This window comes from Pseudovirgaria hyperparasitica (assembly GCF_010093815.1).
Source record: "Pseudovirgaria hyperparasitica strain CBS 121739 unplaced genomic scaffold EJ05scaffold_11, whole genome shotgun sequence".
NCBI classification, from domain to species: Eukaryota; Fungi; Ascomycota; class Dothideomycetes; order Acrospermales; family Acrospermaceae; genus Pseudovirgaria; species Pseudovirgaria hyperparasitica.
In genome coordinates, this window is record NW_022985559.1 from 237,987 (window position 1) to 252,161 (window position 14,175).

General features: G+C 48.3%; 5 protein-coding genes across 5 annotated transcripts in view; all 5 read right to left on the minus strand.

Moving 5' to 3' along the window:
• The window catches only part of EJ05DRAFT_477516 (uncharacterized protein), a 1,521-nt gene extending 587 nt beyond the window's left edge, over window positions 1-934 (minus strand). Inside the window, exon 1 of the mRNA XM_033744266.1 lies at window positions 170-934. Coding sequence (XP_033598797.1) covers window positions 170-475 — 306 coding nt within the window. The 5' untranslated portion in view covers window positions 476-934. The remainder of the gene's footprint in view (window positions 1-169) is intronic.
• Window positions 935-2,794: 1,860 nt separating this feature from the next.
• Window positions 2,795-4,488, minus strand: EJ05DRAFT_477517 (MFS general substrate transporter). The gene has a single exon (XM_033744267.1). It carries the CDS (start codon window positions 4,310-4,312, stop codon window positions 2,903-2,905), a length of 1,410 nt encoding a protein of 469 aa, XP_033598798.1. The 5' UTR covers window positions 4,313-4,488; the 3' UTR covers window positions 2,795-2,902.
• Window positions 4,489-5,743: 1,255 nt separating this feature from the next.
• On the minus strand, window positions 5,744-7,534 carry EJ05DRAFT_487261 (uncharacterized protein; the record flags this gene model as incomplete). The annotated part of the gene is made up of 2 exons (XM_033745601.1): window positions 5,744-7,260; window positions 7,306-7,534. The coding sequence occupies 2 exons, from the start codon at window positions 7,532-7,534 to the stop codon at window positions 5,744-5,746; spliced, it is 1,746 nt and encodes a 581-aa protein (XP_033598799.1).
• A 1,904-nt stretch (window positions 7,535-9,438) lies between these two features.
• Window positions 9,439-10,198, minus strand: EJ05DRAFT_62964 (uncharacterized protein). The gene has a single exon (XM_033749817.1). It carries the CDS (start codon window positions 10,027-10,029, stop codon window positions 9,640-9,642), a length of 390 nt encoding a protein of 129 aa, XP_033598800.1. The 5' UTR covers window positions 10,030-10,198; the 3' UTR covers window positions 9,439-9,639.
• A 1,001-nt stretch (window positions 10,199-11,199) lies between these two features.
• On the minus strand, window positions 11,200-12,292 carry EJ05DRAFT_512027 (uncharacterized protein; the record flags this gene model as incomplete). Its single annotated transcript, XM_033748297.1, has 1 exon — window positions 11,200-12,292. Exon 1 carries the CDS (start codon window positions 12,256-12,258, stop codon window positions 11,200-11,202), a length of 1,059 nt encoding a protein of 352 aa, XP_033598801.1. The 5' UTR covers window positions 12,259-12,292.
• Between the last annotated feature and the right edge of the window lie 1,883 nt (window positions 12,293-14,175).

The window sequence follows — 14,175 nt, forward strand, 5'->3', positions numbered from 1 at the left end:
CTTCTTCTTCTTCTTCTTCTTCTTCTTCTTCTTCTTCTTCTTCTTCTTCTTCTTCTTCTTCTTCTTCTTCTTCTTCTTCTTCTTCTTCTTCTTCTCTTCCTTTCACACTCTTGCCATGCGCTATGGATGGTGAGGTGGGTATTGGGGGAAGGGGAAGGGAAAAACTAACCTCGCCTCGATCGTCAATGCCCATCTTCCTTCGCCCGCCCTTCCGTCCGAACCCTTCCTCCTCGTCGCCAGACGACAGGAGACCCTCCCGAATGCTATTCTCGCGATCCTCACGCGACCATAGCCTGTCGCTGTCTGCTCCCCCGACGGGCCTCAATTGCCCGTAACGAGCGCCCTCCGAGCCCTCGTAGTATTTGCCGTCTTCGTCGACGTACTGGTACTTTTGCGTGTCCGAGTCGTAGCCGACACGGCGCATGCCGGCGGGTAGACGCTCGTCGTCGCTGTCTCGGCGGGAGAAGCGCGACATTGTGTGTGTGTGTGTGTGTGTGTGTGCGTGTGCGGCAGTTTCTGTAACAGGCAAATCGATATATATATGTATATAAAGGTTTCGGTTTTTTCCTAGGTCAAAGGGTAAAGGAGATTGTGCAACTGGAAGAACGAGGTGTAGAATGCGAGTTCCGGGTGTTGCTATTATAACTTCAGTGAATTGTTGGAGCAGACCAGGGCAGATCATTAAGCGCACAGCGTTCGTTGCGTGAGAGAAGTGGAGCGGGCGCTACCGACCAGACGCCAGAAAAGGTGGAGCCTCGGATGGCGGAGCAGGGCTTCAAAATCATGTGATTGGACGTGTCCGTAGCTTTAACTGGTAAAGTCTAACAAATCTGTTTTCCAATGTCACTTTTATCATTCGACACTCGTTACAAGACTTACCCCTTAATGATAATTACAAAGCCTCATTGTACAGGCGCTTTGTTAACCATAGCTTCTTCTTCCTATTCCTTTCTGCTATTTTAATACCAGCATGTCGCTGCGAGACACTTATTGAGGAAAGTCCAGGGCGACGGCCTCCAATGACTAATCCGCAGGGCCCAGACCTCGGCGCTCCGAGATGTTTCGATGAATGCTCAGAGCAACAATGATTGGACACCAAATTTCAAATTTTGAATCGTTCTTCCTGCAGCTTTGATACAGAGTTTTTTTCTATCTTGGGTATAGTTTCCCGTCATAGTGAGTTCATGCACTATGGCCGATGCTCTACTCTTCGCAATATCTTCGCGTCCTCAATTGTAGCGTTCTACCCTTCCTTTACTCTGTGGGCGTTTGATTGATCCCTGGACTGATTATGACTGTCTTCCATACTGCGACGCTGTCCTTCAAAAGCTCGCGGCTTGTCACGGTTATTGGGCTTTGCCTGACATCAGACAATATCTTTTGGAGAGTTAAGCCCCTATCTAAATCTTGGCCCTATCGTTTTACAACGTTCGTGATTGGAAGCTAGCATATATTCACTGTGCAATGGATTACAATGGCAAGAGATATCAGTCCGAGATAGTGAGCTCCAGGGGTTTACAGTCTCGAAGTGCGACTCTCTATTAATGGATATCCAGTATACCATTTCAGCGCATGTAAGCTGAACGAGTCTCTGCGTTGAGATAGGCTCTTGCATCCGGCAAGTATCCGGACGGCGTCAACAATTACACTAGACTTGGTATTGCGACTATAGCTATGGGCGTCCTTCTGTGACTGCTCCTACCCTTTGAATTAGGTCACTACGCATATCAATACCCGATCGACTTCAGGCAATGCTCGAATTTGTCTACATGCTCTACCACTGAAACGGATATGCATCTTCTTCACTTCAAAGCGAACTGAGTCGTGGTCTGTGAGAGGCCATTTGATGGCTTAGAACTGCATATATCTCTACGTATGCTCACATTCCCTATCATCAAAATCAACGTGTACATCCATGCCCTAACGAACTCGCCATCACGACAGCAAAGCGACCCTTCACAGCAAACATCCGCAAGCATATATAATCAGCACTCACATACCCCCAAGTCTCTCAATACCCCCCTACCACTGCCTCCACACACCAAGCCCTCGAACCATCAACAAGCATTCCCAATCTTAAGCAACACTCTCCCACAACATGACTCACAACAACAGCAACCACACCGACGCCCCCGTCAACGCTTCCCATGACTTCGGCTGGTACTGCCACTGGTGCGGCAGGCGTAACACGTACACACACATCTGCGTAGAAACGCCGGGATGCGACCACCTGAGGTGCAAGAACTGCACGTCTATGCCAAGCTCACAGGGACAGTAGGAAGTTGGAGAGATGGGTCATTGGAAATGGGGTTATTCATGCGTAGCTTCTGTTACGCGGGTATTCTGCTGTTAGGTATATGACAATGACAATTCCTTGATGGATTTGGGACAAGTGTGATGTCGAGTCGACGAATACTGTGATGTTTGGTGTGTGCATGTACTTCTATATTTTTTCATCGGAGTATTCCTTTGCCGTCCAGGGACGATGACTCGGAGTCAGGCTCTAGATTCGTATTACAAGTGGCTCATGCACGACAGATATCTGTACCATGCCCTGAATGTGCTTGGAGCTCCAACAGTCGTTTTCGGAAACGAGACCTTCTCTGGGCACATGCTGATGTCTATATCTCGGACGGCGGTCAAGCTCATGAGGTGGTACGAAAGATTATAATCGCCCTGAAATTCGATTTAGTGATAACACTCATATTAGGAATGATGCTTTTCCGGCTGAATGTAGAATAACACTGAACTATAGCAATGGAGCCAATAGGGGTTGTATTGAGCTAAAGTCAATCCGCGGACGTATGTTTTGGTATTGAGAGCTAGGGCTAGATCTGCGTGGAAATGCATCCTCCGATTGCATGCTTAGGGCAGTCCGGTTCCAAATGTTCACTTCAAATGCTCATCGCTCAATACTCGCCCTGACAATGGCAGACTTCACCTTTTCCTGCGCCTCCATATCCTGGGAATCAAGCCCATCGTCTCTGCTATCTAGTGTGCCCGCCAGCTTTGCTTCCACCGGGACATGCTCTCTTACCGCCACCAACGTCGGATACACCGCCAGCCCCAAAAGTATAGTATTCACGGCGAGGGGCACCCTCCCACCTTTCCAATTCCTTGTATTGATCCCATACGCCACCGCCTGCGCAAAACTCTCCTGACCCCTGAGAATACCCGAAAACCTGCTCAGCTCGGAGATGTTATCCGTCTTAGTGGCCAGGATGTAGTACAACCAGTTCTGAAGTGCCTGTCTGCTGAACTCCCAGAGGATGATGACAAAAAAGCCCTCGACGAAGCCTTTGTCTTCCCAGTCATATGCCGGGGGATTGGCGGTGTATTTCTCGTTAATCACCCAAGCGTAGACCCATGCTGTAACGTGCAGAAGAATAACGTAATAGAAGCCGATGATGATGCGCTTCTTGACGGAGAACGGTTTGTAGTCGAGCAGAGTGGACATGATTTGCGAGGATAACAACGTGGGGAAGTTACCTACAAAGCCCATAAGTGCACGCGCACGCACACCGAAGTAGTAAGTCTGGTAATTCCCGCCGAACTGGTTGAAGTAGGCGGCCCAGAAGATTGGAAGAAGCAGGAGGATGTCACGCCGCTTACAAGCATGCCACAGCGCGATGATTTCCTTTCTGAACGAGGACTCTGCGCGGATAACGACTCTTGATCTGTCGGTCCGCTGAACCTTTTCCGGAGGCGTGAGCAGTAGCGCGATAGGTATTGACAGGCACTGTAGCACTATGAACACGAGATATGTCTGATACCCGACCTTGCCCTTGGATTTGGCGCCAGCGTCATTGTTGAGCCCGAGTGCGATGGCGCCACCAAGGATAGGTCCTCCGGTGCGGAACCACAGCCATATGTTCATATACTTCCCGCGTTTATCGGGTTCGGGATAGCCTAACGCAATGGCGCCTTCGGATGCCCAGAAGAGACCGGCAGAGATGCCGCATGTCGTCGCGCCGACAAGGACGAGCCAGACGTTACCAAACCGATTGTTGCAGTATAAGCCTGCGGAGTAGATTGGATACCCGACGGCACCGAGGAGGAGGGTATACCTAAGGCCAATCCTGTTGGAGATAGGCCCACCGAAGAGGCAGAGAATGCCCATGAGGCCAAAGACGAGGGCGTTGGCTGCATTGACGAGAAAAGGCTTTTGGGCGCCCCCGGCACCAAGAGAGTTCATGGCATTCCAGAGTCCAGGGGCCATGAAGCCGACGCCGCCGATGACGAAGGCATTGAATAGCGTAGACCGATACCAGAGCCGCTGGTTCGTCGAGGCATTCCTCTCGATATCTGTCATTGTGAGTGAGGTTCAGTTCGTGGCCGCGAAAGCTTATCTGACGAATTCTGTTCCTACGTGGTTCTACTTGATTTTTTATATACTCACAGTCTTGCGCGAGTCATAAAGAAAATCAGGAAACTCTGATAAAGGACGTTACATCTCGAGACAGCTCATAGTGTGCTATTATGGCGAAATCGATCAAGTGGAGGTAATTGCGGGGCAGACATGGCCCTCGAGAAATGTGTGGGTGGATGACTGTTCCAAGGTTGTTTTATTCATACTGCCGCATGAAGAGCGAATGATGTCCAGAGGAAGTATTAGGCTGACTCGATTCGTGGCAAGTGCTGGTGATTTCTTATCTCCCATCTGTCTCGTACATGTAGATTTTTGTCGACGTCGCATGCGTTGCGACAGATGCTTGCTCGATTGGGCTAGTTTCCTGCCCTGCAATGAATGCTGCACTTTCGTACGCAATCCTCGAAAAAAAAAATTTGGTATGGTCGGCAAACTACATGCAAGGAGTCCAGACTGAGTATTCAGTGTACCCATGGGTGTTTGCTTAGATAGAGCCTGTCTGTCTAAATTGCTGTCTTGTATTCTAATATAGACGAACAGCTGTGCATCAGGGTTACGATGAGAATACCAGTTGTCATGTGCAATCTAGTCATTGTATAGTCGAGCGAAAGTTGCAAATAAATGTCGTGATGTACGTAGTCCCAAGTCATGGACCCTGGGCTGGAACAAAATATGGTAAGCAGTATGGACGGAGAATTGTGTACGATCGCAGTCCATAGTAGCTCGACTGACTATCAGAACGAAAGGTTGCGAGACTTCTTTGGGGTCAATCCTCTCATGGATTGTCAACCGGGTGATTCGAGACCGGGCCTGGATGACCTTGATCTTTATTGGGGACTATGAAAGATCGTATCTGAGGATTTGTTAGCTATTCGGCAGCTCCGAGAGGTTTTACTTCGTAAACTCCATGAGATTGTTGCACCAAAGCCTTGAAAAGGATTGACAAGGAATATACCATTATTGACAATTTACGGCACCTGATATCGTCATCTGCGCGAGAAAATGGTGACATAGGGTTTTTACGGACGTTCAAATATGTTAGGAAGGAAATGTGCGGCAGTTCACATATCTTGAATAGCAAGCAGTATATCGTATCTACATGTGGCTCCAAGCGGTTGCAAAGGGACGACGTATTACTGGATGCGCAAAAAGATGGTGCGACAATTGAGTGAGCAATTCGAGGAACAAGATTGCTTGAAGAATGCATCGCCAGAAGAAGCATAAGGTCAACCCATAGCGCCGGATTAATAGGTCAACAAGGTCAACCGAATCTTCCACTTCTCTTGTCAAGGTACACAGACGTAGCTTAATGAAAAGATGTAAATGTCAGGCAGGTTGATTATGACATACGTGCGCATGAGCCTACAACACATCTTACATGCGCCTCTTTCTCGGCTTCTTGAAAGGCCCGGATTGTGACACGGATGTGTCTGGTGTATTATTTTCTGCATTGGAAACACTGGCCTTGCTGGCCCCTCCTTGCAGCGAAGTAGAATCTTCTGTAGATTGTGCGACAGAATAGCTCTCGAGGTCCTGGGAAAGGCCAGTGTCCTGGAATTGAAGATCGCTTTGCTGCGACATCTCGAAGCTCACGTCTGCTGGTATCTTATCGATGACCGAGCATATTCGCTTTAAATGCTCGGGCATCCAGACGTCATAGACGTTCTTAGTAAACTTATATGTCGTCCATTTCTCTTTTCCATCAAGGGCTACAAAACTAAATTCATGAATAGGATGCCGGTAGAAGGATGTTTTATCCCCCTTGATTACTGGATAGTGCCCATAGATACGAACGTTCCGATGGTCATGCGATACCGAGAAGGCTAGAATCTGCCGGTTAAGCTCCTTTTCACGTTTAACTAGCCGGAAGAGCTCAACTATACCGCGCACCGCTAGTGTCATACTATGTGCGTTCTGCCGGTCAGCAATATCTAGCGCTGCAGCGCCGCACTTAACCTCGCATGTTAGGAACGGGAAATACATGTAGAAAGTCGCTATAAACATCGATGTATCCGTTAGCTTTCCTATAAACGGCGCCAGCCTCGCTAGCTGTTCATCCGTAAACGCCGACCGGCCGAACCCTACCGCGTAGTCCGGTTGAGGGCGGGGCTTCAGAAGGGGGATCGAGTTATTCCAGCCTTCGTTAACGCTCTCGGTCAAACAATCCAGGTGTTTCGCGCCATGAATAGCGAGATGACGGGCAGATGGTACAATAAGACGAGCAATGTCTTGAATGACCTTCGCTTCGTTCCTGTCCTGCACCTCCTCGCACGTACTTTCAAACAAGTCATCACTAAACAGGCTGTCCACAGGACATGGCTGGACAGCCTCGAAGAGAGATTGGCAAGTTGCTTTGCTTTCTTTCGCTATACCTTCCCGGTCCTTCTTCAGGAAACTCCCATATGTTTGGAGAAGCGTTGGAAAACCCGGATGTATATAAACGGAACTCTTCGACTCTCGTGGCTTCTGGTCGCTGGGAGTCGAAGTATCAGCTGATGAGCCAGCATCTGACTTCTTGCGCCGCACAGAAGAGCTCGACCGCTCCCTTGCGAGAATAGATGGTATATGGCCCAAACCGTGCTTTGCTTGTTCCATATTCGGTATGAAGAAGTCCCTCAGCCAGCGCTCCTCATTCAGGTCGCGTGCGATATATGCGCGTGTCTTGTCGTCGATTTCAAAGAGCTGCCGAGGCCACCGTCCTTCTCTTCTCCAATACTCTATTGGATCAGATTCTTCCACAGCTGAAACCTCCACGTTTCTCCCTTCCGTATCCGATGCCAGCAACGCTTGTGATCGCTTCTTATGTCCGACTATCGGCGTAGCGTCTTCGATGGCATCCTTTCGCTTTCGTTTGAGGCTTGAATTTCGCGGCGGCAATTGAGTCTGAGTTTCTTGTTATCAGTAACATAAAAAGATATAATGAACATTTGACTTACTTGCACCTCTCTTGTCGGGCACGTATGAGGACTGTCCAGCCTGTGGCACTTTACGTTGTCCAAAAGGTTGCTGCTGGGCTGTGCGATTGTGCGTGTCTTGTTGGTACCACGAGGAGTGTTTCCTGTTCATGATCAGTGACCCGGCTGCGTCGTTTTTCAGATCTCCCAAACCTCTCGAACCAGGAGAGAGTTCAGCTCTACGGGAGAAAGCTGCTCGAGTTGTTGCCATTTTGACGGTGGTGGATAGGATGAGGTATTCATAGGTGGCGAAGCGCTGATAGAGCGCTTAGAAGGGACAACCTTGGCCTAGCTTGCGACCTTGTTTGAGTGAGTCGTCATATTTCGAAGTGGACTGGAAGCCATTCAATTCCTCGAAAGAGAATTTAGTTGTCTGATGATCTCGTTTTAGCCAAACTAGACTGGTCCATAACATGAGGTTCGGAGCGAGCCAACCGTCTAGCGCCGGGCTCCTTTCCTGAAACATGAACGAAGTCAGCCAATGAAAGCGGCCGTACTACTGGGACTAGGAAGCAATAGTGGGTACCATCTAGCGTACATGGGGTTCGAAGGTTCGAGAGAGAGCCTGTCTGTCAGACATGATGTTTTGGAGTCTAGTACCAACGAACAGCTGTGGACAAAGGAGTGTTCGAGTATTGTTAGTCAGTTATCCAGTGTGACACCGTCCCAACAACGAACATGGGGGAAACGCGAGGGTCTCGTTTGAGGGAAATGTTGAGAGTCCATATCACCCGTTGTGGTAGGGGTATGATGAGAACATCAATTGTCATGTGTAATCCAGTCGTTATTTAGTCAAGCAAAAGGTCCGAACGACTGTCGTGATGTGTGAGCAGTACCGACGGAGAGATCTATACGATCCGATTGGGGTCTATGGTAGCTCGATTGACATTCAGAACGACGGGTTCCGAGACTTCTTTGGGGCGAATCTTTGCATAACTGAGAAAAAAAATACTATTTTGATGAAGCAAAAGACAACGTATATTCAGCTAGGCGATAGTCTAACAATGCTATATTCGTGTAAGTCTAAATCCCGAGCCGCCAACGACAAACAGTAGTCTTGCACTTCGATGGTTTCCAAGATCCGCCGATGTCGCAGATGTTATACAGGTATACAATCACGGTATTGGTGGATTCCTTGAGGTTTCAAGAGCATCCGTTCGAATCTGTTATCACAATATCCCAATCACTAGGTAAATACCTTTATGTGGAAATATAACGTGTCTAGTGGTAAAACCTATACCAGAGTTAACGATATAAGCTGCTTGCGTAAACGCGTATGACTGTAAGCGTGTTGTCAGCTAGGCAGATGACTATAACTGTGCTCGCTTGTTTGACTCCCTTTTCCGGCGGAATTCCATGGACACGGATGTAGCATATCATGCTTGGACTTGATTATTCTTGGGCTGTACAGCCCAAGGCTGAACACGGCCACCGAGAGTTGCACACTTTCGTTGCTATTTCAATACTAGGACATTGGTCTGTAGCAGGACCTTGTTAAACGTGGTTTAATAAGGATCAGCCGGCTCAACGCTGTGTACTAAATCTTGTTGTTCCATTTAATACACCACACAGTCGTACTGACTTGGTAGTTGATTGATGGGAAGGACAAGAGTTTAATGATAGGGATGAAGGATGGAGGATGAGTGCTAAATTTGAGCTAATATGTAAATGGACTAGCTCCAATTCAGTCCACCTGTCGGCTATGCATGGATTCTCTCTGTTGTATGTCCTTGCAACCAGACCTCTGCACCATGGCTGATGCTCACTTACAGCAGCTTGATCGATGATAACGAGGTTTCTTTGAGCTTCGGTCGTCACTGTTTTCTCTGCCTAGCCACGATTTTTGCGCTCATTGCAAGTAAGAGCCGTTGTGTACACAAGCCTTATCTGATTCAATTGTACAGCGTGTCCTAGTACTGGTCCATGTATACGGCCTCCATTCGATGACTAACAGAGGTGCGAATAACGAAGACAACGTTACGTGATATCTGTATCTCAGAATCAATTATCGAATTGAAGGGAACCTATATGAGATATAATCAATGGTCGTTCAGTGTGGAGGGACACATGTGTTTGCTGAAAGCCGCGAATCAAGACTTAAAGAGCTGTGCTGGAATATGATAATGCCCCTTCAATGAGCATTCTTGATGCATCTCCGATGACTGTAGACGCCTGACCATGCGCGTAAATACTAACCGCATTTCGCCAACACCACGACGTAGATCAAGCCTGGAAGTCTCATCGATGATACTGTTCGACTCTATATCTCCACCTACTCCAAATTAGCAAAGTTAGCAGTAAAATTAATCCTCCGACTTACTCCTGAGCAGCAGACATAGACCTGGTATCCGAGTGCTTTGGCTTGTGCGACTCTTTGGCCTTCTTCTCGGCCTCAGCAGTAGCCTTCTTCTCAGCCTCAGCAGTAGCCTTCTTCTCGGCATCGGCAACAGCATCGCTCATCTCCTGCTGTTTGACCTGCCGGTATCCTGCATACCCCAACGCACAGCTCACAAGCCAAAGCATTGCACCGACGAACGCAAACGCCAAGTCTGCTTTCCATTTCCCGCAGAACCCGCCGTCTTGTATGTCACTCCAGGTAAATGCTGCCCCGCAGACTTGTATATCGTTCAAGTACTTGACGAGGAGTCCAAAGGCAACAAACCACATGCCGGACCATAAGAAGTCGACCCAGAATGGCAAATGCATGTTGATGCTCTGAGGTATCGTAATCAGGGATACGAACAAACAGAAGATGCTCAGGAATATTGAAACTAAAGAGAGAACGACGATGTAGATTTCCGTGTCTTTCGGTCCAATGCGCCATCGATCCCAGTAGTTGAGGAAGTAACATGTGAGACCAAGGGTAACCTACATGAATCAGCCGTCGTCTTCACCAGTTCTCACGAAGGGCATGCTTACCGTAGCGCAAACAAACTCGCCGAATCTGAGCAGGATCTTCAGGTCGCGCGAAAATTCAACCATGGCAGGAATATTTCTTTGTTGCTATACAAGTTGGCAGCCAGTCAGATATAGCAACGAGCAGGATGTGTATATCCTGGAGAACACGACAGACAGCGTCTCAAGCGAAGCTTTTAGTATTTACACACCATGGTGACTGGAGTTCCTGGGTGCATTCCGGGTGGCGTGCATTGCGTCGAATAGGTTACACATCCCTTGCTTGGAAGATTGGAATGTTCAGCCTCCGGCAGCCTTCCATTATTATGAGCAATATCGAAGAATATGGGCAAATAAGCTTATTCTGAAGGTCTAGATCATGACCGCACGACCTGTTGACTTGTTGATACCAACGCACACGGCCTACGATTTCTGCGTTTGTGAATTAATATGTACTGCTACGTACTACACCCTCTTGTGCCACTGATTCTGCTAAGCCAGAGCTGCTTAAGTTTGAGGCAGGCAGAAAGACCAGCAAGGATATCAGTGCTTCAAAAACTAAGAAGCCTTTGCCAGCTGCGCGCGTGTGGCACAGTTTTGTCTACGAGAGAGGATCGCAATACCCTCACAACAATGACTCCAATACAATCCTAAGAACAATTAGACTTATCACGCGCCTTGCATAACTTAGCTTCTCGTACTCACTTTGCCTATTGTAAAGAGACACAACATACTTGACCTTGCTATAAATATCTGATATTGCTTGTAGTCTGTCGAAATCGGTCTATAATCTATAATCTATTTTCTATTTTCTATTTTCTATTGTCTAATGTTTTGGAAGTCTAAAAACGGCAATGAAAGTCAAAACAAAGGAGACTTCCATCACATTACCCCGGTCCCTACACTCCAACCCGCACAATAGTGCGTCCATTCCCGCTGCGCATCCCCAAATCCTACCGCCTCAATTACAAGCTGTATAACTCACCCTAAAGCCTCTGTAGGAATCTTCTTCTCCGAAATCGACGCATCCGCGTTCCGTGTATATGCAAAAACGTCACTTCCGCCATTCCAAAGTAGTTGCGGCGCCGCTGTCGCCGCAACTGCTCCGCCAATCCTATACCACGGCCCAAACGCTCCATTCACAGACGTCTTCGCCCAGAGCACATTGCCCTCGTGGCTAATCGCAGCAAGTGTGATCTTATCGTTCCACGCAACTGCTGCAGGCTTGTACATTCCACCTTCGCCTTGCAACTCCCAGGATCCCCAAGTCTCATTTGTCAGAATGCGACTGTTTACATTATTCGTGCGGTCGCGTGCGAAGATGGTGATGCTGTTGGGACCGTTGCTGACAGGGACAATCTCTTCGGCGGCGTCACCGCCAATGTCGTTCCATCTGGTATGGCTTGGGCTCCAGGACCAGCCCTCGCTGGCCGTGCCTGTCATCGTCTTGTGGTAGACTTTGTTGTTGTGCCCACGGATAAACACGTCGACGCGACCATCACCCGACATGACGGCTGTTGGCGAGCTTACTGCTTGTCCACCAATGTTGAACCAGTCACTCCACTTCGTGCCGTCGTAGACCTTGTGCAGAATCTGGTTAGTGACGGCGTCGCGGCCGAAGACGTCCACGCGCTCCCTGTTATTGCGGAATAGCGAGACGATGCTGAGCTCGCCGATGAACTGACCGCCGAGCGATTCGCGGTTCCAGCCTTGATTGCCATTTGGATCACGGTTCCAATAGTAGTGCTTGGCCTCGTTCTTGGAGCCACGGCCAATGATGTTGGCACGGTTGAAACCTAGGTCGAGGGCGGAGATATCGCCGATGAATGACTCGCCAATAGTCTGGAAATAGCCAGGAGACCAGCCGGAACCGATGTTCCAGCGTTGAAGGAGGGAGTTGTACTGGTCAAGGCTGAGAATATTCGCGGAGTTTGGACCGCTGGAGCACAAGATGAAGTTACCGCGGTGTTCGCCGCCTAGGTTGGTGACCTGAGCCATAGTGGTGAGAGCAAGAATGGGGAGTAGAAATGCTTTGAGCATGGTAGATAGGATGTACAAGCAGATTAACGAAGTCTATTCAAAGATTTGAAGATGGGGTAGAGATTGAATGACTGGAAAAGAAGCTGTAGTAGACCTGTGTGAGCTGAAAGTGTCTGGAAAGTGAGATGTTTATATAGCCTTTATGGAATGGTGATCTGGGCTATTCAGAGTGTAAACACGAGCGACCAGACGAAGTAACATTGTTGGTAAGATCAAGCCACTGGTGACTGTGTTAAGGACCTTCGATATGTAATGACAGTAATTGACTAAAAGCCCACAATGATAGAACACTGGGAAATAGCAAATTAGAAGTATCATTCTCGGGAAGTGCGTTTGGACAAGATGTGTTGACGATACCGACATGCTCGTATATGCAAGATCTGACAAATGGATTGTTGTAGTGGCGCGAAGCCTAGTTAGTAATGGGGTTCTTGAAGTGTAACCCAAGCAAAGCCACGAAATGGATCAAAAAACGTAAGTTATCGGCCAGTGGTATACCATGTTCGGAACTTCTTGAAAGATTCAGGAAACGCTGATATTTGAGGAGTAATTCACACAAGCAATTTCCTGGAAATGACTAACAGGTTCAGACACAAGGTGACAGTCTTGTTAAATTGCATGATGCAAACCAAAAATCGAGAAGAACGCCATGATCTCATCAGTTGCAAAACATATGACTTAGAGCAGTATGCTGAACTCGAGAGGAGAGAGAATTCTAGCATGAGAGAGTACGTGATGAATAAGAATGAGTTGCTTGTTGACATTGCCAGTCAGGCAAATGCACGTGCGCATAGCTTACAAGGAGAGGCTTGCCGACTTCGACTTAACACACCTGAACAAGAACTGTGAGCGCTCAAGTTTTTGTTTCTGCTGGTTCAAGTCTTCCGTTGGCACAGCCTCAGTTCGACTTCCTACGGACCTGTTGGCATGTATGAGCTCGGTAGGAATCGAGCATGGAAATGAGAATTTGATTCTGGTATCAGCTGGGCTTGGCCATTCGAATTAATCTGTTCTTACAGCGCAAGTACAGTCTTCGAGGACAAACGGAGTGTAATTGCCCTTCCGCGCTGTTTCTGGCTGAGGCTGGTAATGCCATAGCCACAAGAGGCCGTCGCAGTTGTCGTCGCAGTCGTTAGGCGTCATATCCAAGCTGTTGGTGTAGAGACGGATCCGGTAGCCTCAGACGTACTATTGCTCCATGCGAGGTGTGAGGCAAAAGTCGTTGTGTTTCATCGGGCCCATTCAATCCTAATGGAGGAGGCTAAGGCAGAAAAGGAGGCCTTGATGTATTTTTAGATGCGTGCAGCAGGCCTAACGTTGGTTTTTTTGGTCACGCATGGGCTGCCTTAGGCTCTTTGCGGGCCAGAATAGTAAGCCTTATGGCCTGATAGTGAGAAGATAGTCATATGGAAATCTCAGAGTAGAGCGCGTTCGATGATCTTGCGGATATTGTCGTGCGAATTGAGCGACCTCCGTGAGTGCAGGTCTTCACCTACTTTACATGCGGGAATGCCACTGACTCGTCAAAATGCTCAGCCTCGACCCGCTCTAGGGGCCAAATCCAGATCCAACAACCCCCAGCCTCTTGCCCATCAACAACATACAGTTCCATACATTCCAACAGCATGGCCTTGGATCTTCATGTCGCAAGGCATGTCGTTGATTCATCGCTTGCCTTACATACTATGGTTTTGGCATTTTTGCACGAATTGTGCCTTCTTGTTTCAAGACCAGCTCCCTGCATAATCGATGCGGCACATACGCTCCCATGATTCATCGCGTGTACTTGGGATGCTATGCCATGGGTGAAAACAACCGCCTTGACTTTAGCCCGATCATACACTTCCTTCATGCACGGCCCACATTCATATTCCTTTGGTTACCCACTACGTTGTGGCTGCGACATGGGACTATTGG